Consider the following 24,646-nt stretch of genomic DNA (forward strand, 5'->3'; position numbering starts at 1 on the left):
TTAAGTCAGTACAAGGCCTCTGAAACCCGTAGTGAGCCTAATTATTTCTAATCCATTCATAAAGCCCAATTTCAAGAAAATAAGTAGATAGAATCTGGCTATAAATTGGACTATCTATTGAGGAGTGCGTATTAATTTACCTGACCTGTAAATAAATAAAATCAATAATATAGAGAGCTCAGCTCACCCTCACAATCCTCAAATGACATATATCAACATTTGGGAGCTCAACTTCCTCCATCATTAATAACAAACATCTCATACATACATGCAATCTCACATAATTAATTTTACAACTCTAGAACTAAGTTATCATAACCCAAATAAAAGTACAACTATTAGTCCATGGGAAGTTCTAGATTTAAATAAAAGAAAATAAAGTCCAATCAAAATATTTTTTGTTTAAATCTGCAGGAAAAGAAAGTAGGTTAATCTCAAATAAAGCTGCATGTCACCTGAGGAAAAATAGTTGAACAGGAGTTAGCGTTCGATTCAGAGAGTAAGATATTGATTTTAAATATTCTATAACTATCTAAATCTAATGCATTCCTATGTATGAAATGCAACATGTTCATATAGTTTAAACAATTCAACCAATATTCGCACAAAAGATAATTTAGAGCATGCACGCACTCATGTGTCACATCAATACATATATGAGAGTTGATCCCCTATACAGCTCTTTTAATTCAATATCTACTAGTGAGGTTAACTCAAGTTAAACTTTCTCTTAATAATCCAAGTGCGGGGGCCAGTAAGATCAACTCAAAACCGTGCTCACCTTGACTTATCCAGATATAAGGATTAGATCTCAGCAAGTCAAGCTCCAGCCATAACCACTCGTCCTACTCATATCCATATCCACACCATACTCACACCAACACACACACAAACACACAGCTCTAAGTTATCTTAAGGTGACATCCTCATGCAAATTCAATAACATATGCAGTAAGGAGCGTGCCAAGCTTTTAACTAAACATATACATACATATAAGTGAATGCATGAGCATGCCTTGAATATAAATTAATAATATTTAAATTACAAATAAAATTAGTATCAAACTCACAGATTATCTAAGTGTTATTGGAGCGGTTGAGAAGAAGAGAAAGGTTGACTCGGATCATTTAAATAATTATATTCAAGAAATTTCATTAATAATAAATAAAAAAAAAACTAAAGAGTCAAAAATATCCTAAATTTATGTCGAAAATCCAATAGAGTTTTCCTTGTTCCTAGAACCTACCAAACTTGTAAAGCAACTCAACTAATACTTCTCAATCCAAAAGGTCTTAGGCCCACAACACAACAATTATACAATGCCCTTCCTGGGCTTGCTAAACCAGTCAATTCTCACATAATTACACAATTTAGCTATTTCGTTTAAAACTAATATTTTGCAAAAACTATCCAAATTAACCCCAAAAATTCTATAATTATTCTCTGCAGTCTTTAACAATACCATTCTACTATTGCAATTGGAATTATAATTTTATAGCTACTTACGAATATTTTATGGATTTTATTCCAAACCCAACATTAGGTAAAAAGGAGAATTCAGAGTTTAGTTTTACCTACACCAATTTTGACACCTGTAACACGTCCGGGACATTTAAAATTTGTGTAAAGTACTGTAATATTGACCCACTTCTGAAGTGGGTCCGGCAGCCCACGCGTTCGGCCCGAAATTACAGTCCTAATCGCCAGTAAAATTTCTTCAAGACGAAAATATTTTCGCAAAGCCCATAACACCAAGAGTTATAATATAATTTTTATTTAATTTAAAAGACCCATTAAAGACTCGAAAAATTACTAGCAAGTTCGTGGGACCCATCAAATTTTCGGTGTTGAAAAAATTCTAAATTAGTGTCATTGCAAAGCTCTCGACATGTTGGACGCACTGGTGGTCTCAGATTTTCGATTCCAAGGCGTGATTCTTGCCAGAAAATGGGACTGTCGGCTGCGAGGGAGGGGCACCAAAGGTGCGTTGGCGAGGGAAGTGGTGGTTGGCGAGGGAGGTGGTGGTTGGCGGTGGTGGAGAGGTAGGAGGGAGAAAAGAGGGAGAGAAAAGAGGGAGGTCGGGACACGCAGAAGAGAAGGAGGAAAGACAAAGAAGGCAGATTTGATTCGTCCAGTCCAATCCAGACCAATTCGATCCAAAATATTTGCTATTTGATTTTTGGTTTGCCTTGTGACCCAAAACAAGGCCTGAAAATTTTGAAAAATTACAGAAAACTCAAAAAAAATTATGGATCCAAAAATATTTTCAAACTTGTCACGTGGTCTTTAAATTATTTTTTAAAAATCATTGAAATTAATTGCCCTAAAAATAAAAATCCAATCTTAGAAACTTAGAAAATTTAAATTAAAATACCATAATTTTTAATATATTAAAATATCAAAAATTACACATAAAATTATTATTGAAAAAAAATTGAGACATTACAGCTTATAAATAACATACTAATGTGAACAATTCAGAGCGATGGTAATGTAGATAACTATTATTATTTCTAGGAGGCAAAATCCCTCTAGTCAGCTGCTATTTATTTAATGTTTGTGGCACTGAAATTCTTTCATGGATGATATGCAAATAAGATCATAGTTTTACCAATATTACACAAAGGAGAAAGAATTATCCATGTCAATGTCGTTCTATATTGTCCATATCGGAGTTTTACTTATAAATCGATTATTTAGAGTGAGAAAAATTCTACCATACAAAATTTTAAAGTTGAAAAAATTTTATGTTACATTTTTAAATTTTGAAATTATTTAATTACAATCCTAAAGTTTAGAAACTACTACTAAAATTTATCCCTTCAAAAAATGTGCATACAACATCAAACCGGCCCTAATTATATGGATGTAAAATCGTTTTCTGATTATATTGTTTTCTTTCCCTCATACCAAACATGTGGTGAAACAAGTTTCAGATATGCATTGAAGCATTTAGAGCCAATTTATTTGTGAAAAATATTTTTTTAATGAAAATTTTAATTTTTTAATAAAAAAAATATAAAAAAATGTGTTTACTTGTAAATAATAAATAATAACTTTAGAATTTTAAAAAATTATTCACATATTTTATAATTAAAAAAATATTGTAAAATATATTTAAAATTTTATTTTATTTTTAAATTTTTTTATTATGTTTCATATATTTTATATATTTTGTAACAATACAATTGGTTTTTTTCATTGTAAATAAATAATTTTTATATTATTATTTAATCTTTATAAAAAGTTAGGTATACCTTTAATTATCAGCCGGTCATTATTTTTTATTTGAAAAATAATTAAAAAAATACAGTTTTTATTATAAAGAAAAATATCTTAAATTTTTTTTTTAATCTTAATTAAACATTAAAAAATTAGAAAATTAATTTTTTAATATTTTATTTTAAAAAATAATATATAAACACAAAACTCTATTTTTTAATTTTCTTAGTAAATTTTTTCAAAAAACTACTCCAATTTTTTAGAGCAGCATTATGTCTTAGACAATTTGTGATTGATTGTGCAATCGCAAGAAGGTCTGTAAAGCACTTTTCGAATTCCAGTCCAGACATATATTGGAAGTTCGAAACCATAAAAACAGAAGATCCTGAAAACTAAAAGCTGAGAAGGCTTATTCATTAGTTACAGGTATCACTTCAATGCATAAGAATTATGCCCTGCATTTTGGATACAGTATTTGATAACAATCAAAACCATTAAGTTGGCCAATTACAAATAAAACAACATAAGAAGTCCCGACGCCATTCTGATAATCCTGTCATTATAGGGTATATTCGCTCCTTCGCCAGATAGCCTCCAAACACCAAATGAAACTGCTTAACCATCTCCATCTTCCAACACGGGATGAAAATAAAAGAATTTCAATCTAAGCTGTTCAAAATTTGATGTGTTCGCTTCTTGTTAATCCTCTCACAAACCAAGGCAAAGGAATCGTCATCTTTCAGGACTGCAAATGATAGTCAAGAGTAAAGGCATGGATATCAGAAGGGCTTGTGCCAGGCCTGCCAAAAAGCATCAAGGAAAGAAACTAGTCACAAAATGCACACAGGCCAAAAATAAAGACAAATAATAATGCTTAACAATGAAGAATGTTCAAAATAAGGGAATGGTACCCTCATCCTTTTTTTTCTAGTACTGGTTAAAAGGAGGTAATCTTTGGTAAATGGTAATGGAATGAATTTTTCACTTCACTATTCCATCGAGTTTTTATTTCTTAATATTTTGTTACTTTCCACCAAATATAAACTAAAATATTCAATGATCAAGAATGTTAGGAAAATAATTCAAGTTTAGTTAACACAAATTGTAGTTAATACCCATTCATGATGTCCACCTAAATTGCACACAAACACTAAATCTCCATAACAAGAGTACATGACCTCAAATCAGGGAACAAAACCACCAGGGAAAACAACACAACTATTAGGCTTTATTTGTTTCATAGAAAATAACTTGTATATGAAAAATGTTTTCCATGAAAAAAAAAATATTTTTCCATGAAAATATTTTTCGTTATTTGGTTGCAATATTAAACTAATGATATGTTATGTGTTTATGTTACGTATGTATAAATATTTTCACATTTTAATAAGATTATCAAAATTTAGAAAATGAAAAATGACTTCCCCCTTTTGAAAAGAGAAAGTCATTTTCTTTAAAAATGACTTAGTTTTCCTTTGACAAGGAAAATATTTTCTGTTGACCCATTTTCTTGAATGTCCCAAATACTAAAAAATACCAAAAATATTTTTTGTGCAACAAACGGAGTGCCTTAGTTACAGAAAACAAGAAAAGTTTCACTTCTGGTGCCAACTTTAAATTCTGAGAAAATTGTGATGCATTAGCTAAATATTGGCAGCAAAATTGTCATGTTAGGGAAAAAAAAAAAAAAGAAAAAGTCAGCTGATTTTTTTTTAGTATTATCCTTTTTCATAAGTATTAGAAAAGGTGGAAGCATTGGGGCCCACTAAACTGAGTCTATCAAATCAATCACATGTTTATAAGGTTGATGATAGAAGTGGATAACATTACAAAAGAAGCCAACGCAACAAGTTGAGAGAAGACGGAATATAGCCAACTTGAGTACTATATGTATCCTCAAGTGAAGTTTTATTTTTCTATGTCATAGGAGTAAATTACACTTGTAAAAGAACTAAATAATTCTATTATTGTACCTTTTATTAATGGTACCATAGTGAAATTTTAGTCTTCCAGCTTTAACATCCTCAGTATACTGCAACCACAGGAGATCAGACAAAGGAGTAAATTGAGTGCATAAAGATACCACACATCATTGCTCGAATAGGCACTTACCAAATTTAATGTAACGAACATGGATGAAAAGGCCAGAGAATCAAAAGGTATATCATCAAGTGAAAAAAGCCGACACTCCGATGACTCTGGCCCTGGTGAAAAATGGGGCTTCTTCAACTTTGTGAAGAAAATTATGTACGTCTGCTCCAAAAAAGAGAAGACAAAACTGAGAAAAACCTTGAGCAGGTTTACAGAAAATTAAAATGATTCATGAGAGGCATTTCTCCTTACCTGGCCAATAAGAGGGATGTCTAATTGAGCAAAAGGTGACACCACTTCTACCTCTGCGCGTGCTTCTTCCCAGGTTTCCCTGATTGCCCCTTCAGCAGCTGACTCACCAATTTCCAAGTAACCAGCAGGAAGAGTCCTGCGTAAGTGGCATCCAATTATCTAGGTTATCACTGATAAATATTTCAGATTTGAAGGTATAATGCTAGCTATATTAAGAAGCAATAAAACCACAAGCAGCCTGGAGAGTAAATGCAAGATCTTTATTGAAGACCCGTGTAAAAGATTCTATCCTATAAAAACTCAAAAACTCCAATTGTACATTTATGTAGAACCAATAAAACAAAGGGGAAGAGAAACAAATTCTCAATTTTTATTAATTCTCAAATCAATTGTCAATCATGGAAAAAGTCTACCACATTAAGAAAATTCTGATTAGGAATCCCATACCAATTCAAACTTCCTAAATAAAATAAAATATTACTTCTTAAATAACAATAAAATCCTAAATAATATGAACTTCTTAATTAAAAGAAACCTAGAGTTCTTAAGTTTACAATGAAAAATTAAATTGACATAATTTATTTTCCTTATCTGCATCATTCTTGCCCGATTGGAAAAAATTTGACCTCAAGTTTTGCAATGTTGAAGAATTAGGAACTTAATTTAGAGAACATGCAACTATATCTTGTTGAATGGTAGTAATAAAAATGAATGAAGAATTTCATAATTGCTTTCAAATCCTAAGACACATCTAGACATATAAAATGAGTCACAATTAAAATTGAAAAGCTCTTCAATTCAATAGGAAGTAAGAAGTAGGAACAATAAAAATAGATAAATTTTTAATATCCATTGTCTTCTCAATGGTTTTTTTTTTCTATTTCCCCTAGGATAAAGTCCTCAAATTCTTTTTGCTCATTCTCATCAGTTCTGTTCTCTAGAACATATTGCTCAAAAATTTTCAACACAATTTTACCACCTTGGATTTCAACATGTGAAGGCTTAACAACCAAAGCTTCAGATTCTTCAAGCTACTCTTCTTGTTCTTCATCTGCAAGTTGCTCTTCATGTTCTTCATCTTCAAGTTGTTGCCTTACTTTTACATCTTCAAAAGATCTTAATATCGCGTACAACTCTGCTTTTAATTGCAACATAGATTTTGTCTTCCATGCTTTAAGTTTTATTTTCTTAACTCGTTGTTGAATCTGATATTCCTTCTTCCATATTTCAAGTTTTCTCTCCCTAACTCGTAAAAGTAGTTTGATGGTTCGATATTCACAAAATAAGTCAGGAGAACAATATATATCACCACCATATGAATCTCTCAAATAACATATTTCATCTAGTTGTAACTTGTAGCCATCAATTTTAGCTTGTAATCTTTGAATTTCAGCCCATATAAATATCTTGTAGTCTGATTTCAATTTATCGTCTTTCAGTGTCAGTCCACTATATCAATATAACTGAAAACACAATTTAAAACTCTTACAAGTTACCAACTTTAAATAATTGTTTCTGCCCAACATGGATGTCAAAATCAAAATCAGTGTGTCAAAATTAGAAAGAAGGGATCCCACCAAAAATTTGTTAACCTGGCAGACGCTGATGTGGAACTGTCTACTACAGTGGTAGGTGATCAGTTAATGAAGTGGCTAACAAGGCACGAACCACAGGATGACATGGTGAGATTGGGTACGGAATCCTGTGTAGCGGTAACACAATAAGAAATGTGAGCTTGCTGCAAATCCTAGGCGGATCTCAACCCAACCCAATCGGATCTTGCTGCAGAGACTTCAGATGTGAGTTCCGACAGTAAGAATGACATCGCCAGCATGTGGCAAGTTTTAGGTAAGGCCTACGGCACTGAAATCAGGCCAGAAAGCAATTTGGGTCAAACCTGACCTGAACAAAACTAGGATTCTAGGTAGTGTTTGGCGGCAGGATTTGCTCCAGGGGAATGGCCTAGTGGTCAACAGTGGAGTTGGGTGGGGGCACAGTGGTCTATGAGACTATGACCCAGTGATGGGGATTTGTTATGGACAATAAATGGGCTACGTGAGGCTTGCAAAGGCAACAAGATTTTTTGTTTTCTTTTTTTTAATAACAAGAGGACAATAGTCAAGGGGAAAATGATGGATTGGTAGGTGGAAACCAGGCATTGGTTTATGGGCAGCAGCGAAGGTTAGAGGGAAAACTGAGGCAGTGAAGAAAAAAACAGTAAACTTGAGGGAAAATTTCAAAGGGTTTCTAATTGCTCATAGAAAACAGATCAAAGAGGCTCTGATACCAAATTAATGTAGAGCTGATAGAACAGAGGGAAAGAGAAACAAATTTCTCAATTTTTATTAATTCTCTAATCAATTGTTAAGCATAGAAAAAGGTCTACCAAAATACTAAAAAGATATAGGCATTTATAATAGGTTTATTAATCCTACTAATATTAGGATTTGGAAGCCTAAACAAGAAAACACTTAACAAATTCTAATTAGAAATCTCAAACCAACTCAAGTTTACTAAATAAAATAAAATACTAATTACTAAATAATAAAATCCTAAATAATATAAACATCCTAATTAAAAGAAACCTAAACTTCTTCAGTTTACAATGAAAAATTAGATCAAAATAATTCCTTTTCCTTGACCGCATCATATATACATACCAAAGGCCATAAGATGGTTGGATATTTCGCTTGCAGAGTAGGACCTTGTTGTCATGCTCAATGAGGCATCCCACAACCTAAATTTATCATTTTGAAACAAAAAGAACTTACAATCGCATCACATTCAAAAGAAAGTCATTATTCTCAATGTACCAGATCAGGCAAAATAAAGGCAAAAACCAGAAGAGCTCCACCATCAGAAACTAGCAAAAACTTATTCTGTGACAGCATAAGATTTTGGCATGCACAACGGTACTTTTAAAAATAATAATAATATACACAGCATCCACTCCAGATTGCGGCAGTGATGATAACAATATGAATCCTTCTCCCCCCCAATTTGTTTCTAACAGGCATTCTCTTTACATGAATGAAGGGAATCTAAACTTCTTTCTGTTGAATCAGCCATGCTTTTTTTCAATGTTCCTATGCTCATTTTCAGCTTTCCAATTCACAACCTTTCAGGCAGAACCATTCTTCTTCAAGATGCAAAAAACTGGTAACCAAACCATACCACACTGATAATCATCTATTGACATCAATTTCAGTCCCTTAAATTATCAAGTCATTCCTTTGTGTCAGTCCTATAAATTACCAAGTCAAAGCCAAAGCCTTTCCCATGCCACTACATAGAAAAACAACACCATGGAATTCATAAATTCATCAGAATTAAAAGCCCCCTTTTTTTCCTCCAACTTTTTTTTTTTTTATGTCAAATTAACTTTCATTTGCTAAAATATGTTTCTCAGTTAATTTTAAATGTTCTAAGATAACATCATATCATTGCAATGGCATTATTTTCAGTTATTAGGATCTAGCTCTGCATCATAACCTATCCATTGGTCGTTTCAGGATACTTGAGCCAAAAAGGATAAAGTTCAGCTGTCTCCTTCATGAATCCTAACCAGTTAGTTTTACAGGCCAGTCACACCACACATTCTATGCAACTTATAAAAGTATATAATTCTAGGCATGCTCATCAATACATCAATACATCTTGGACAAAAAATACATGTAATGTTAGAATTTCCTGGCAGCAATTAACCAACAATTTGATGCATTTTCTCATACCAACTTTGCATTCAATTTAAATACATGGCCTCATGCCAAAATGCCAACAGGGAACTTTAGAACTCCTAGCCACACCCCAACAATAGCCTTAAGCCTCTCTCAGTGTTCTTTCCAGCAGTAATAAAAGAGAATTCATCTCCATGCAAACATTAGCAAGGGATCCAGTGTATCTGCCTGTCCTAGGCTGTGCCCTCTTTTTAAGCTTTACTCATCAAAGGAAAAATGCGAATGCACAACAAAATGAAGATAGGTTGATCATTGACAATATCCATTCCCTCAATACTATCTGATTGAGACTGGTAATTGCAAATAAATTCTATAATACTTCCACTTGCATGAAAGATGATATTAATAGTAAGTTGTACAGCAAAATAAGAGACTAATAGTGAGTTTTAGAGTTCTAATAGCAGGTAACTTTATAATGCTTCAGCACATGCTTACAATGATCACTTTCAATCTCATCAAATCACTAGACCAATAAATATAATCACTGGCAATTACACTATTTTATAGCAGAGAGTTCAACTAGTTGCTCTCTATTTCCTTTAAACCTTTCTTCAAACTTCAACCTTGACCTATAGCCCACAAAAACTTCTCGCATGATTAAATTGTTCCTGTCCCAAGGTCATATTCAATCCTTGTGATACTTCTTAAGTAAACCATATTCGTTTATTATCAAATTTCCATGAATTTTGCTGCAAAATAATTAGATCTAGCAATTCACATAAGTTGGATCCAGCTAAATGCCTAGTGCCTTGGTAACAAACAACATGCTAGAGTCAAGTTCAAAAGATATACCTACAGAGGAAAAAAATGTTCCCTCAATAATTTCACCCACACATGCAATCAAACAAGACAGAGGAAAGCTTCAACAGAATCTTGATTATAATAGTGCAATATCTTACCATTTTAGGGTTCTGGTAGGCAATTTTCCCACAAAGTGTGCAAATAGCTCTCATCTTTTCCTCTCCATCAGGTATCTCATACTTTGTTGCACCACCACACCATTGACAAAAATTGATCTTGCGAACAATTCCCTGCACAGAATAAAACAAATTCTAAGTGCAAGGAATAATGAGAGGAAAAAAGAACTGAAAAAACATAACTATAGTAATAGTCTACTTTTTTATTATTGAATAAAAACAAGTAGCAAATGAAAGGAGGAAAATCGGTAAGTCTAACACTAATTCCATAATCAAATTAATCCAAGTTGCACCATATTCTTTCAGAAACCTACAAAAGGCTACCAAAATTACTAAGAATTTTAACAAGAATGAAATGCTAGCCTAGGTCTAAGGTTCAAATCTTTGCCCAGGATGCTTCCTTTCTTGATAAGCAGCTCAGCATTTTTAACAATTAAAAGTACGGAAAAATCATAGGATCCCACAATGAGGAAGCTAAACTAAACAACACCGAATAAGTAAATAGCCCATTTCCCCACAACAACTGATTATCCAATTCATCCCCCAGTTCTCAGAGGAGAACTATGACCACAACTACATTTATAGCATTAAAGAAACGTCCTTCCTTCGCAACATCAAAAAGTTCCAAATTTTCAAGCAACAAAGAAAATAGAATTAAAACCGATGAATGTAAAGGACCTGAGTCACTAGAAGAAACTCACAGCTGACTGAACTGCAATCGATGGAGGAGCCGGAGAAGAAGCATCCATCTTTGACTCGGACCCAGTAGAGTGCGCACAAAGTGCCCTTAAAGAATTTGCTTTGCTAGTCGAATAAGGCGATGACAGAAGAGAAGGTCTCGTGGGTCCTTTCCTAGGAGCAGAATAAGATAATGGGTTGGTGGAGACTAAGATAAAACCGCTAGTGGCATGCGGTTTCCATCGAAAAGCCACAAACCCTGACGATGAACCAAGAATCTGTATTGCCTTTAGCATTGAATTTCAGAAACTCAACAAGATTCTTGAATTTCAGAGTGAAATTTATTGAGAAATTGATTAGAACGATGGCTTTGATTTATAGTTTTAGCAATTGGGCAAATGAGAACGAGATCCCGCGTCGACTCAAGTCCGTTGGTGCGAGTTCAGCCCGGGTTGCAAGAAAATTGCTCAAGTAATTAATTTTCAGCATGGTTATTATACTCGATCCAATGATTGACCCGATTGAGAAAACGGTTAAAATAAATATTTTAACATTTATTAGAGTGTATTTACATATATTTTAATAACTTTATTAAAATTTATATGAAAATATTAAAAAATATTTAAATTTTAATTATTTTTATTTTAAATATTTATAATTAATATATAAAATAACATATTATTATAATGAATAATTATTTTCCTAATATTTATAAAATATTATTATATATTAAAATTCGAAAAATAATGTATATTTTAACAAATTTCTTCTATCCTTGTACATAAAAGAATTATAGTTAAATAATTTATTATTTTTTTACTAAATATAAATTTAAATTTTTAAATATTCAAAGATCTATATAATTATACTTTTAAAAAAAATTTTAAACTAAAAAATTTTAAATTTATTGAGTTAATGCATTGTTAAATCAGTAGGTTGCCTGATCAATTATCGAGCTGTTTTAATTTTTTTCAAGTCAATTATTTATTTGATTCAATTAGAGAACTGACTTAATTTTATATCCGAGTCATTAGCATACCAAATTAATCAAACAAGTCAGATTTAATAATAATAATTTTCATACTTTATTTTAACAATCATTTGCAGGCTATTTAATAATTATTATTTTGGGAGTTTAAAAATTATTATTATTATTATTATTATTATTATTATTATTATTATTATTATTATTATTATTATTATTTTGAGTAATTTCTATAATTACTTAAAAAAATTTAAATTTTACAAAATTTTCATATTTTATTTCTTAAATTTTTCATAAATTCATATTTATTTTTCAAAAGTAATCATATTACAGAAAATATGTTAAATTAATAATAATAATAACAATAATAATAATAAATTGAATTATTTAATTTTAATTATAAAAGTCATATACTACCACTATTAATTTAAAACAATATTTGATTATATTATTTATAAAAAAATATCATATATTTATATTTTTGCAAAGTACCATTGTTTTTTTTATATTTTTATAAAGTGTCTATTTTTATTAATTATATATTTTCAATAAAATAATTAATCTATAAAAAAATTGTATCACTTGATATAAATTTGCGAAATGAAATAAATAAATTTCATAAAAATAAATGTTAAAAATTTATAAAATATATTATATTTTTATTTTTTTATTAATTCAATATATTTTTTGTATAGTGATTTAATAAAAAAAAATAAATACTACTTTAAAAAAATTGTGACGTAAAATATCAGGTTGAAAATTTTCATTTTGCAAATTTATTTCAAGAAATTTAATATTTGTCTGGCCTAAGTAACTTTTGTTTTCAAATAACATTATCTCATATTCTTGAAATTGGGCTAATAGATATTGAAATTGGGCTAATAAATATTCATGAACTAAAATGTTTTTTTGGGAATAGCAGGTGTCATGTGTTGTTATAGGAATTTAAAAGGGGAATAATTATTCTCTTACTTGGACATTTTTAAGGATATGAGAGATTTTTACAAGAATATATATTTTTTAGGTTAAAGTCAGTTTTTTTTTTTTAATTTGCACACAAAAATTGGGGTGGCAATTAAGTGGCAAATTATCAGAATTATTCATTAAATTATTATATAGAAAGAAATTTTAAATTAATTTATACATTATAAATTGACTCAAATTATTAGATTTAAAAATATGTATATAATTTTTATTAGTTTAATTTTTAAATTAAGATTTTGTATGGATAAATTTAGAGTTGATCATATAAATTATTAGATAAAGCTTTAATTTTATATAAATCATTAAATTAATCCTTGATTTTATAGACCATTTATATTTAAACATTTCACATTTTGTGCAAATCAAAATGAATTATTAAACACTTTGACTTGATCAGATTTAGAATAAATTAATAAATCGGTTCAAAATTTATCATTTTTATTTAAAAATTAAATTTCTAAGGTAATTTCAAGACAAGAAATTCATTATAATCAATGGTTATAAATAAAATCATTGTCTATATATATTCTAAAATTTTTCTTTAAGGGCATGCTCTTGCAAATTAAAATCAGACTAAACTAGTTAAATACTCTTTTATTACAATGGTATCCATTAATATTTTACGAGGAATCATATTCATATTTAACCTGGTATCTCCGGTTCCTCCCATGATAATTATGTTGGGAGACAAAGCTAAAAAAAAAAAAAAAGAAATAAGAAATTATCTTTAAAGAGGAATTTAAACAACAGATAATGGGCACAAATGTGCTGTAAAATGATGCACAGCAATTTTTCTATTATTCATGGTCCGTAACTTGCCTTTAGATAGGCTTTACACAGTAACTAAAAAAGTAACAAATAAGCAAAATTATTTGGCACTAATCAACGTGTTTTGACTGAACCAGAAAATAAAAAAATAAGGAAAGAATATAAGCAAACTTAGACTGAGTCAATAAGCAATAAAAAAATGAATTTGCAGCAGTTAATTTTGAATCAATTATTCAACACTCTCTCTTGATTCAAAATTGCACACTCCAAGCTGATTTCTGGAGCAAACATGCTTATCACGTGGGAGAGATTTAGTGAAAATATCAGCTACTTGCTCATTTGTATTGCAGTACTGCAATCTAATTAATCATTCTACCACAAGATCTCGAATAAAATGAACTTGAATATCTATATCCTTCGTTCTTCCATGGTAAACTGGAATTTTTATTATAGCAATTGCAACTTTGTTGTCACATAAAATTTCATTTGCTCCAATTTGTTCTTAACAAAGATCTGCAAGTATTCTCCTTAGCCAAATTCCTAAACATAGCTTCTGATGAAGACAAAGCTATTGTACTTTGCTTCTTAGACCTCCAGGAAATAGCACCAGACCCAAGATTAAAAATGTAACCTAATGTACTTCGCCTATCCTCCAAGCATCCAGCCCAATCATTGTCGATGAACCCAATCAACCTAAAATCTGATACTCTTCCATACCATAACCCAAAATCAATTATTACAGTAACATAACACAAAACACTTTTTGTTGCATCGAGATGATGTTTTGAAGGGCTGTGGATAAACCTAGATATTACTCCAATTGAAAAAATAATGTATGGCCGTGTATGCATCAAGTAAATTAAGCCACCAACATAGCTTCTAAAGTGACTTGCATTTACTTGTACAGTTCCATCATCAACCTGCAACTTCTCATTTAAGTTCATAGGAGTGACTGCAATCTTGCAATTCAACATATTAAACCTTTTAAGCAAATCAACTGCATACTTCCTTTGTGACACAAAGATTGCATCTTGAACTTGCTTCGCTTCTAACTCGAGAAAATAGTGCAACATCCCTAAATATGAGATTTCAAACTTTTTCTTCATGATAACTTTGAATTCATTAATGAGAGAGAAAGAAGAACCCATATAAATCATATAATCAACGTAAAGGCAAACAATGAGAAGATCATTTTTGCCTTGTCTCATCAAATAAAGATTGGGATCATTCTTACTTCTTTCAAAGCAATTATTAAGAAAGTAGGAGTCAATTTTGCTGTATCATGCCTGTGGAGCCTGTTTCAATCCATAAAGTGCTTTTCGTAGCTTGTACACGTTCTCTTCTTGGCCTTTAACTATAAATCCTTCGAGTTGAGTAACATATACCTCTTCTTGCAACTCTCCATTTAAAAATGTTGATTTAACATCAAACTGATACGCTTTCCATTGCAATTGTGCAACTAATGCCAAGATGATTCTCACTGTTTCAAAACGAGCAACGGGAGAAAATGTTTCTTCGAAGTTAATACCTTGTTGTTATGAGTAGCCCTTTGCCACTAGTCGAGCTTTGTGCTTCTATATACTCCCATCTGTATGATACTTAGTTTTGAACACCCACTTTAGGCCCATTGCATTCTTATCATTGGGCAAATTCGTCAACTTTTAAGTTTCATTCCTTTGAATTGCTGCAATTTCTTCTTTCATGGCACTGCATCATTCTTCCTTCTCTGCTACTTCTTCAAATGTTGTTGGATTAGCTACAAACAAGGCTTGATTAACCTCATAAATTTCCCTTAATTATCTGAATTTTGTTAAAGGTGTTTCTTCAAAAGATGACGTTGAAGAAAATGAGCTTGATGATAACAAAGGACTTAATAAAGAGGGCTGCTGAACATCAGTTTGTGGAGCTTCATTTTCATTTGAGATTTCAAGTTGAACACCATCTGAATTCTCATGCTAAGTCCATTTTGCTTCTTCATTGAAAACCACATTCCTACTAATAATTACTTTGCCACCAACAGGATTATACAACCTATATGCTTTAGATTGACCAATAACCAACAAAAATACATTTTGTTGATTTATTATCAAGTTTACTATGATTATGAAAATCAATCAAAGCATAAAGCAACACAGCACAAAACTTTTAAATGGCTTACCCAGGGTTTTCTACCACTCCAAGCCTCATATGGTGTTTGGTTTAGAACAGCGTTTGTTAGTGATAAATTCAGCAAATAAACAACAATTGCAACACCTTCTGCCCAAAACTTATTTGAAAGTTCCTTGGCCTTCAACAAGCTCCTTGCCATCTCAACAATAGTTTGGTTCTTTCGTTCAGCAACGTTGTTTTGCTCCAGTGTATTTGGAGCAGTCAAGTCTCTATGCATGCCTTGCTCTTCACAAAACTGAATAAATTTATGAGACCAAAACTCTCCACCTCTATCTGTATGAAGCACCTTGATGCATCTTCCACTTTACTTTTCAACAAGAGCTTTAAACTTCTTAAAGGTTTAAAATGTTTCTGACTTGTATTGTAGAAAATAAACCTAGCTCATGCGAATATAGTCATCTGTAAACAAGAGAAAATATCTACTCCCACCAAATGATTTTTTTGCATAGGACCACACAAGTTAGCATGAACAATCTTAAGATAACTAAACGCCCTTCTAGACTTCCCCTTTAAAAATGGTTTTTAACATTGTTTCCCATATGTGCACCCCTTACAAACATATATTGACTCAATTTTGGGCAACCCAAACAATTTCTTTTTGACTCAATAATTTTAGACCTTTTACATTTAAATGCCCATACCGCAAAGACCATAATCTTGCTTCACTATTATCTTTGACAATAAGTGCATGATTTTCAACACTAAACACTTCAAATGGAAATAACTTATTTGGTGTTATACGAACATCAACTATTATCTGATCAGATTTTTTATCTTTAATCACATAAGAGACATCATAAAAAAAAATGGAATACCCACTAGCCATAAGTTGCCCAACACTCAATAAGTTTTGAGATAAAAAAAGAATAAAATAAATATCGTAAAGAAGCTTTATATTACCATGACCATTATTAATTGCCACGGTACCTTTGCCCTCTACTTGCATTTGTTTGTCATCTCTAAGTCTCACCTTTATCTTGTATGACTCATGAAGCTCCTTAAACAATAACTTTATTCCTGTCATATGATTAGAGAAATCATTGTCCATAAACTAAATGTTGTCAGAAGCTGTTGTACCATCATGAAAGGCCATGAAAAGCTTGACCTCCTCCTCTTCCTCTTGCTTTGCATAGCTTGCTTGCTTTTTCATTTTCCAACATTCAGCTTTTACATGCCCAAACCGTTTACAGTAGTAACATTGAACACCACTTCTATTACCCCTTGGCTTTTTAATTTGTTGCATTTGACCATTTTGCTCATCACCCCATCCTTTGCCACATCCACCTCTTCCATGGGATCCTCCTCTGCCACGTCCTCTACTTGTAACCTCCCTTTTTTATTTTTCTGATTGGAAGGCTCCCCCTTGATATGAAATCCTTTTTCTTCATTCTTCTCATCTAGCCTATTTAGTCTTGCTTCATGGGACTGCAATGATCCCATCAATTCATCAAATGAATATGTAGCAAGGTCCTTGGACTCCTCTATAGCTGCAACTACATGATCAAACTTTGGAGTCAAACTCCGTAACACCTTTACTACTATAGTTTGATTAGAAACTCTTTTTGTATAGGACCTCATTTGATTAATAATTGCAGGCACTCTAAATAGAAAATCTTGCACCGATTCTCCACTTTTCATCTGCAAGGTCTCAAAATCATGATGAAGTGATTGAAGCTTTACCATGATCACCTTTGAGGAGCCTTGGAACGCTGTCTGCAAAGTCATCCAAGCTTCTTTGGCTGTATTTGCTTTTGGAATTTTTGAAAAAATGGACTCATGAACTACCTGTTGAATGGAGAATAATGCTTTGGAGTCCCTTTTCCTATTTTTTTTCAACTTGGCTTCTTCATCTGGACTAGGATACCCATTCTCAACTAAGTCCCACAAATCTTGAGACCTGAATAAGGTCTTCATTTGATGTTCCAGAATTTATAGCTTTTACCTTTGAAGATAGAAATTGATGGTTGAGAAATGCTCACTGCATTGTCGTTACTTACCATGAGTTTTATGCCCAGTTACAAACAAAAAAGGTTTTGAAACCACAAATGTTGGGAAACAGAGTTAAAAAAATAGGAAACAAGAAATTATCTTTAAAGAGGAATTTAAACAAACAGGCGATGGGCACAATGTGCTGCAAAATGATGCACAACAATTTTCCTATTATTCATAGTCTGTAACTTACCTTTAAATAGGCTTTACACAGTAACTGAAAAAGCAACAGATAAGCAAAAATATTTGGCACTAACTCAATGTGCCTTGACTAAACCAAAAAATAGAAAAATAAGGAAAGAATATAAAAAAACTTAGACTGAGTCAATAAGCAACAAAAAAAATGAATTTACAATAGTTAATTTTAAATCAATTATTTAACAAATTAGAGTACCCAGATGAACTCCTTCATTGAGGATTCTCCTCATTTATTAAAGACTAGTACAAATAACCATTTCCACCTAATACTATATGTCGCTAAAATACACTTATGTGACTCAAACAATTAAAGTACTCGATTGTCCATCACCCAAATCATATCATGGTGCAGACTCACATGAATAGTTCATATATGAATATAATTTACCCACTGAATATCATGGCCTAGACATTATAAGATATGCCTAACCGAATGGTAGACTCTTACCCAGACATTGTATCACACGCTACTCCTCGTAAAATATAACATGATCCCATATTATACCTAATAAATTACCGTACTTCGCCTACTGATAATCTATTAAATATACTACAAGGGATTTCGGTAAAACAATTACATTTAACAATCTGGCGTGGTGATAAAAATTTAAAATTTAATTCTTTTCAAATCTAATATCTATAATAAATCTTTTTAGGATTAATTAAGCATTTTTAAACTTTTGCAGATTTTTACAAAAATTTTAACAGAATGCTGGCTAAACTTTTAGAAAATAGTTCTTCAAACCTGCAGAAAAATACTCCCAATGAATATAAAATCTACAACTCCATTTAATCAACACAGCCAAGCCCAATCCACATTTCAATATAATCAAATTGAAGTTGAACTAAATCAAACACTGAAATATCTCATTCTCATAAATTCAATTTCCAATACAAAGAAAATAATTTATCATTCCTAAAACTTAGAAAGAAATTTAAATACTTACATTGAAGTGACAAAATTAATATTTACATTCATTAGAGTACTAAAATTTGTATTGCTGATGTGGCCCAACCGTAAGTGCACGGGTCGTACAAGTAATATAGATAAGATATCGTTCCCACGAGGAGTTGTGTTAATGATTGAATTTTTGATATAAAAAGTTGACTAAATTGAACTATTTCTGAAATTAAAGCAATAAATTGATGGGTATTGGAGTGTGAAATCTATATGTGCAAAATTAATAATCTATCCAACAATGTATTAATTAAACTAAAATTGCATCAATTTGAAATAAGCAAGTTGAAATATGGCAAAATTTAAGATGGCAAGCAATTAAATTTTGATTAGAAATTAACAATTATAAAAAGGCGATTCCGGAGTTCGGGATTTCATATTCAAGCTATTTTGGGATTTTAAATTGGTTATCCAATCTTGCGGAACTTACTGGTTTTAAGGAGATTAATTCTTAAATCCTTTGAATACCCTTTCGAGTGAGACAAAGAGTGCCTTAATCAATCTAATCCTACTTTTGTGGAGTTAGAATTAATTAAGACCCATTAGGTTCTTTAATTAATCTGTGAATCCTCTTAATCCTTAGTCCATTTCTATATCTAAGTTAATTAAGTCCAATTTCTTGATTATCTATCACAAGGCCTTCTCCTTTCGGTGCCTCAACCATGGATTAAGAACATCACTTAATGGGATCCTACATTAAGCATGTCATTAAGCACACAAGAAATGAATAAAACTCATTAAGACCACAAAATATGGATTACCCAATCAAAATCCACAAAATATCTCAAATATTACAAGCCTTACTCCAGAATCAAAGTAAAACTACTCACTACCCATAATGTTTACAAGATATCCTTAGTTTGTATGAAAATAAAGCTTTAATCTAAGCTAGGAAATAAAAAAACTAAACACTAGAAATGTAGGAAAAATGTAAGAAAGGAAAGAAATCTCCAAATCTGATTGGAAATGGTGTGGGAGAGATTTGTGACTCTTCAGCTGCCCTTTTGCTCCTCTTCCTTTCCTTTTTCTGCTTCCCCTCCCCCTTCTAAAATGGGAAATGGGACTATTTATAGCATTTTCTGACATGGAGCCCTAAAATGGTGAGTTCTAGGAGGAATTTTCTGAGGGAATCTTCTTCCAGCTCATTAATGAAACCTTTGTGGGACTGCATAAGTGGACTGCATAAGTTATGCAGCCCCTTATGCAGTTTTCGACTGTTTCTGGTTCACTTATGCGAAACTGCATGACTTGGCGCATATGTTATGCATAATTCCGTGAGAGTGCATAAGGGAGGCGTGAATCTGCATAAGCTATGCACTCTCCTTATGCACAATTCAGCAGGTATTGGAACAGTGATTTTTCTCCTTATGCAGATCTGCATGGCTTATGCGGCAAGTTATGCACAATTTGGTCAATGCATATTTCAGCTTGAAGACTTGTTTTTGACATCTTTGGCTGTAGAAGTCACTCCTCAATGGCAAAATTTATTTTCAGTCCTTCACAAACACCATTTTTCCTACAAAACAAAGTAAAAATTACAAATTAATCCAAAATTGATAATTATGAAAAACTAACTAAATAACTAATGAAATTAGCTAAAAATAACTAATAATAAAATAAAATGGCTATGAAATTAGACCTAAATGACTATGCAAAATGTATGCATCAAATACCCCCAAACTTAAGCTTTTGCTTGTCCTCAAGCAAACTTAAAATTGCAATGCAAATTTTTTTAGGGGTGCCTTATCCAAAGAGCTATGAAAATCAACTATTAAAGTAACTTAACACACCTTTAGCCACACCAACAATCCATATACCCATCCTTCAAAATGCAAAGAATCTAATGCTTATCCAAGCTTTCACCGCTTAGCCATCAAGTCAATTATCATTCAAAATCCCCAAACCAACCAATCAAAAGAGAAAGTTATGCTCAAAAGGAATTCTAGGACAATCAATAGGCAAAGTGTCCCTATATAGAATGATGGAATTAAATGAATGAATAGATAATTTCTCCAATCCCATAGGCAAATTCCCTACTCCTATCTCCATTAATGTAGCAAGTACTATCAAGAAATCAAAGGTCTTTTTAGGGATGCAATGGGGCCATGGGGTTTAAAATGAGGCTAAGAAGAAAGATGGGTAAAAAGGATTCAAAGCATGAGAATATTTTCAATTTTTGACAACATAAGGTACACTTCTTATTTTATTATATATTTTTTTTCTTTTTTTTATATATATATGGGGGAGAGAAATACACAATGAGGATTGTCAAGTGCTAGCATAGTTTACAAAACACATAAAAATGGAGGGACATTTTGATTCTTTAAACTTGTATCTTGCATTTTCGTTTGATGATTATCCCTAAAATTTGCCACCCCCAAACTCATTTCTTTTAATACTTTGGGTGGATTTCTTTCATTTTGAATGACAATGGTGAAAAGTACATATACTAGCACTTTACCAAGGTGACAAGCATTTCTTCTCCCTTTTATTGCATTTTTTTTCTTTTCTCTTTTTTTTTTTATGTACCTAATGTTATAAATAATTATTCTCATGAAAAGGGTTGGAGTGTTTGGTTCATTGGCTAGGTAACAATAAGGATTTCAAGAAAAATTAGGAATAAAAAGGCTCAAAGGGGTTTGCAAGTGTCAATTTTAATTAGGAAAAAGGGCCAAAGGTTTAAAATGAGAAGGTTTAAATCAAAGAATGCCTAATCATCTCTCTTTTCAAGTACAAGATGGTATTTCGCCTTGAAAGGTTTAGAAAATTTGTTCTAGGATTGGTGAGACATCATTTGACTACCTTATATCCAATAACTCCCTCTAAACACTTCCATCTCTAAATGACTAGTTGGGTGGCTTTTTGGCTAAGAAGATATAGGCAAGGGATAGACACTTCAAAACCTTGCACCTCTTAGGAAACTTTCAATCCACAAACCCAACTAAAAGGTGAGTCAAATCACTCTCATAGGCAGCTTTTCAATACTCAAGGGATTTGGCAAAAGATTTTAATGCATGATGCATGATTCCTAAAAATGAGTAATGCATTAACTAAATAACTAAATGGAGGGAATCTATTTGTGTGCAATATGTACAATTTCTAAGTGATGTATAATGTGTGTGTAAATGTTGTATAATGTGTGTGTAAATGTATTATGTGTATGTATGTAAGGATGTATATGTAAAATATTTACAGCATATGCAAATGGAATGGGATGAGATGTTCCTATACTCAATATGTGAAAAATGAAGCAAAAATCAAAATGTGCACCCCCAAACTCAAAATTAGACATTGCCCTCAATGTCTCAAGCAGTGTATTATCAAAATTCAAAGCAAATAGTAATTACCAGGAATTGTGAAAATTAAGAGCAAAAAGAAAGAGTTACCTGGTATGGAGCAGAGGAGAATTCAAGATATAAAGGGATGCATAAGAAGCTGCACAGGTTATGCAGAGTAAAGTGCTGTCCAAAACAGGTGCATAAGAAAGGTGCATAAGCTGTGCGGTTTTGCATGAGTGGCAATAAGGACTGCACAGGCTATGCAGGACATTTGCATAAGGGAATTACAGCCTGTGCAGTTCTGCATAAGTGGCATAAAAGGGCTGCACAGGCTATGCAAAATAATTGCATAAGGGAATTCACAGCCTGTGCAGTATATTCAAAAGCTGCTGCATAATAATTAGCAAGGAAAAATATGCAACCACCAGTAGAAGCATGCAAAAATATACAATATATGGACAATTATGCACAAAAGGCCAGTAAAGGCAGTGAAAATCAATGAAAAACTAATGTAATGGCCATCCAATAGAACTTTAAGAAAAACAGAATTCAAAACAAACTAATTCAAAACAAACGAACAGAATTCAAAACAAACTATAATTGTTTGAACATATGTACAAAGAAAAAGTCCTACAAGTTTGAACAAAAGTAAAACAAAAACTAATCTAGTTCTATTGTTTTGCCCTTGTCCATAGATGTTGCTAAGGGGCTGGTTGCATCTGGCTGCTGTCGAAATGATGGTGCTGGAGGAGGTGATGGATGTGGAGGTGGCATTCCCAGAAAAATCATGAGTTTCTTCATCATCTCCTTCAATTCTTTCTGCTTGTCCCTGGTTTCCATGACAAGGTCAAATAGGTGATCATGACGATCCTTGAGGGTATCAAGACCAGTGTCAAGCTTCCTATCCACAAAGTATATATCATCACTAAGCCTTTCAAGATAGGTGAATAAGGCTTTAGTGTTGAATGCAGGAGGGGCTGTGGATGAGGACGGTTCAGCTGTAGGAGGTGTGGGCTGTGCAGAAGCTGCTGGGGTGTCCTGTGCAGATTGAGGGGGTGGGGTAGGTTCAGTAGAGTGCTGTGGGACTGATGGGACAGGTTGGGCTTCTGGTTGTGCAATGGGTTCAGTTTCTGTTGCTGGTTGTGCAATGTCAGAATGTGGCAGGTTGAATCCTGTTTTGGATAGATGTGTAGCATCAAAATATAAGGTGTCTAGATGCTCTTGAGGATTAAAACCAAAATGCTTGGCTATTACAGTTATGAGCCCACCCAAAACAATGTCACCTATGGATTTAGTAGCAATATGCAACACATGCTCACAAAAGAAATAACCAGGAGAAACCTTGACCTTGTGAAAAGCACACCATAACATGAATAATTCAGATTTCCCCACGACTGTAACTAGTCCTCTGCCTAAGATAGTGCTAGCAATCAGCCTATGAATAAACCTAAGTGCAGGGTCAAGTATTTGAGAGGTTTTTGATCTGCCAGCAGAAAAAGTCTGAGGTTGGTTTGTGATAATTCTCCAAAATTGAGCAGCATTCCAAATACCCTTGTTTGCTACCTCTACCCCTATATATGGCACTCTAAATAGCCCATCAATTGCAAAACCAAGAATGCTATGAAATTGATCCAATGATAACTCTCTATTTTGCCCCAAACATCTAAATTTCATAGTTGGCTTAAAATCTACATCATGCAATTTCAGGGTGGCAGAGAATGAGGAAATAAATTCCAAAACTAAAGCTGGATAAATAATTTCTTGCTTGTGCACAAATTCCATCCAACCCATACCATCAAGATAGGCAACCACATTATCAAATAAACCAAGTGACTGTAGAGAATCTACAGAAATATACCTAGCGGGTTGCACCTTCCTTTCCTTAAGTCTCTTAAAGGCTGCCTTTTAAACTGCATCAGGAAGAGGCCAAGGTAGTTTTGATACCAGTGAGGCTGCTAACGATTGCTTTTTGCTGGAAGAGGGTGATTTGGCTTGTGTGGAGGCTGAAGTTTTGGGGTTTTTGGGTGGTGGTTCTGAAAATGGGGTGGGTGGTTCTTTACGCTTTGATAGAGGAGGTACAGAAGCAATGGGTCGCGTAGATTTCGACCTAATTTTCCGCTTGTAGGTGGTTGTGGGAGGTGGTGGAGGTGTTTCTTGCGGAGGGGAATCGGGGTTGGGAGGCCGCATTGACAATGGCGAAACCTGGAGAGGAGATGTAGGAGGGGAATGGGGAGGCGACTCCATTGATTTCCGATAGTGAGGATGGAGGAGATGAGGGCGGAAATGGAAATGCAGGGAGAAATTAGGGTTTATCCGACGGAAATACGAGTGGAGAAGAAGGGGTATGCCGGAATTAAGGTCGTGGGGGGAAAAGGAGTGAGCAGGGCTATCGGGAGGTGGAGGTGGGAAAAAAAATATT

The 24,646-nt window shown here is 32.7% G+C and overlaps 2 protein-coding genes across 2 annotated transcripts; both read right to left on the bottom strand.

Annotated features, from left to right (window-relative positions):
• Positions 1-3,609: 3,609 nt before the first annotated feature.
• LOC110668419 (nudix hydrolase 23, chloroplastic) lies at positions 3,610-11,360 on the bottom strand. The gene is made up of 7 exons (XM_021829632.2): positions 10,922-11,360; positions 10,203-10,334; positions 8,227-8,303; positions 5,567-5,702; positions 5,336-5,476; positions 5,197-5,255; positions 3,610-4,023 (listed from the first exon to the last, which is right to left on the bottom strand). The coding sequence occupies exons 1-7, from the start codon at positions 11,192-11,194 to the stop codon at positions 3,963-3,965; spliced, it is 879 nt and encodes a 292-aa protein (XP_021685324.2). The 5' UTR covers positions 11,195-11,360; the 3' UTR covers positions 3,610-3,962.
• A 2,757-nt stretch (positions 11,361-14,117) lies between these two features.
• LOC110668399 (secreted RxLR effector protein 161-like) lies at positions 14,118-14,741 on the bottom strand. The gene has a single exon (XM_021829603.2). The coding sequence runs from the start codon at positions 14,739-14,741 to the stop codon at positions 14,118-14,120; it is 624 nt and encodes a 207-aa protein (XP_021685295.2).
• Positions 14,742-24,646: the final 9,905 nt, after the last annotated feature.

This window comes from Hevea brasiliensis, chromosome 5 (genome assembly GCF_030052815.1).
Source record: "Hevea brasiliensis isolate MT/VB/25A 57/8 chromosome 5, ASM3005281v1, whole genome shotgun sequence".
Taxonomy (NCBI): domain Eukaryota; kingdom Viridiplantae; phylum Streptophyta; class Magnoliopsida; order Malpighiales; family Euphorbiaceae; genus Hevea; species Hevea brasiliensis.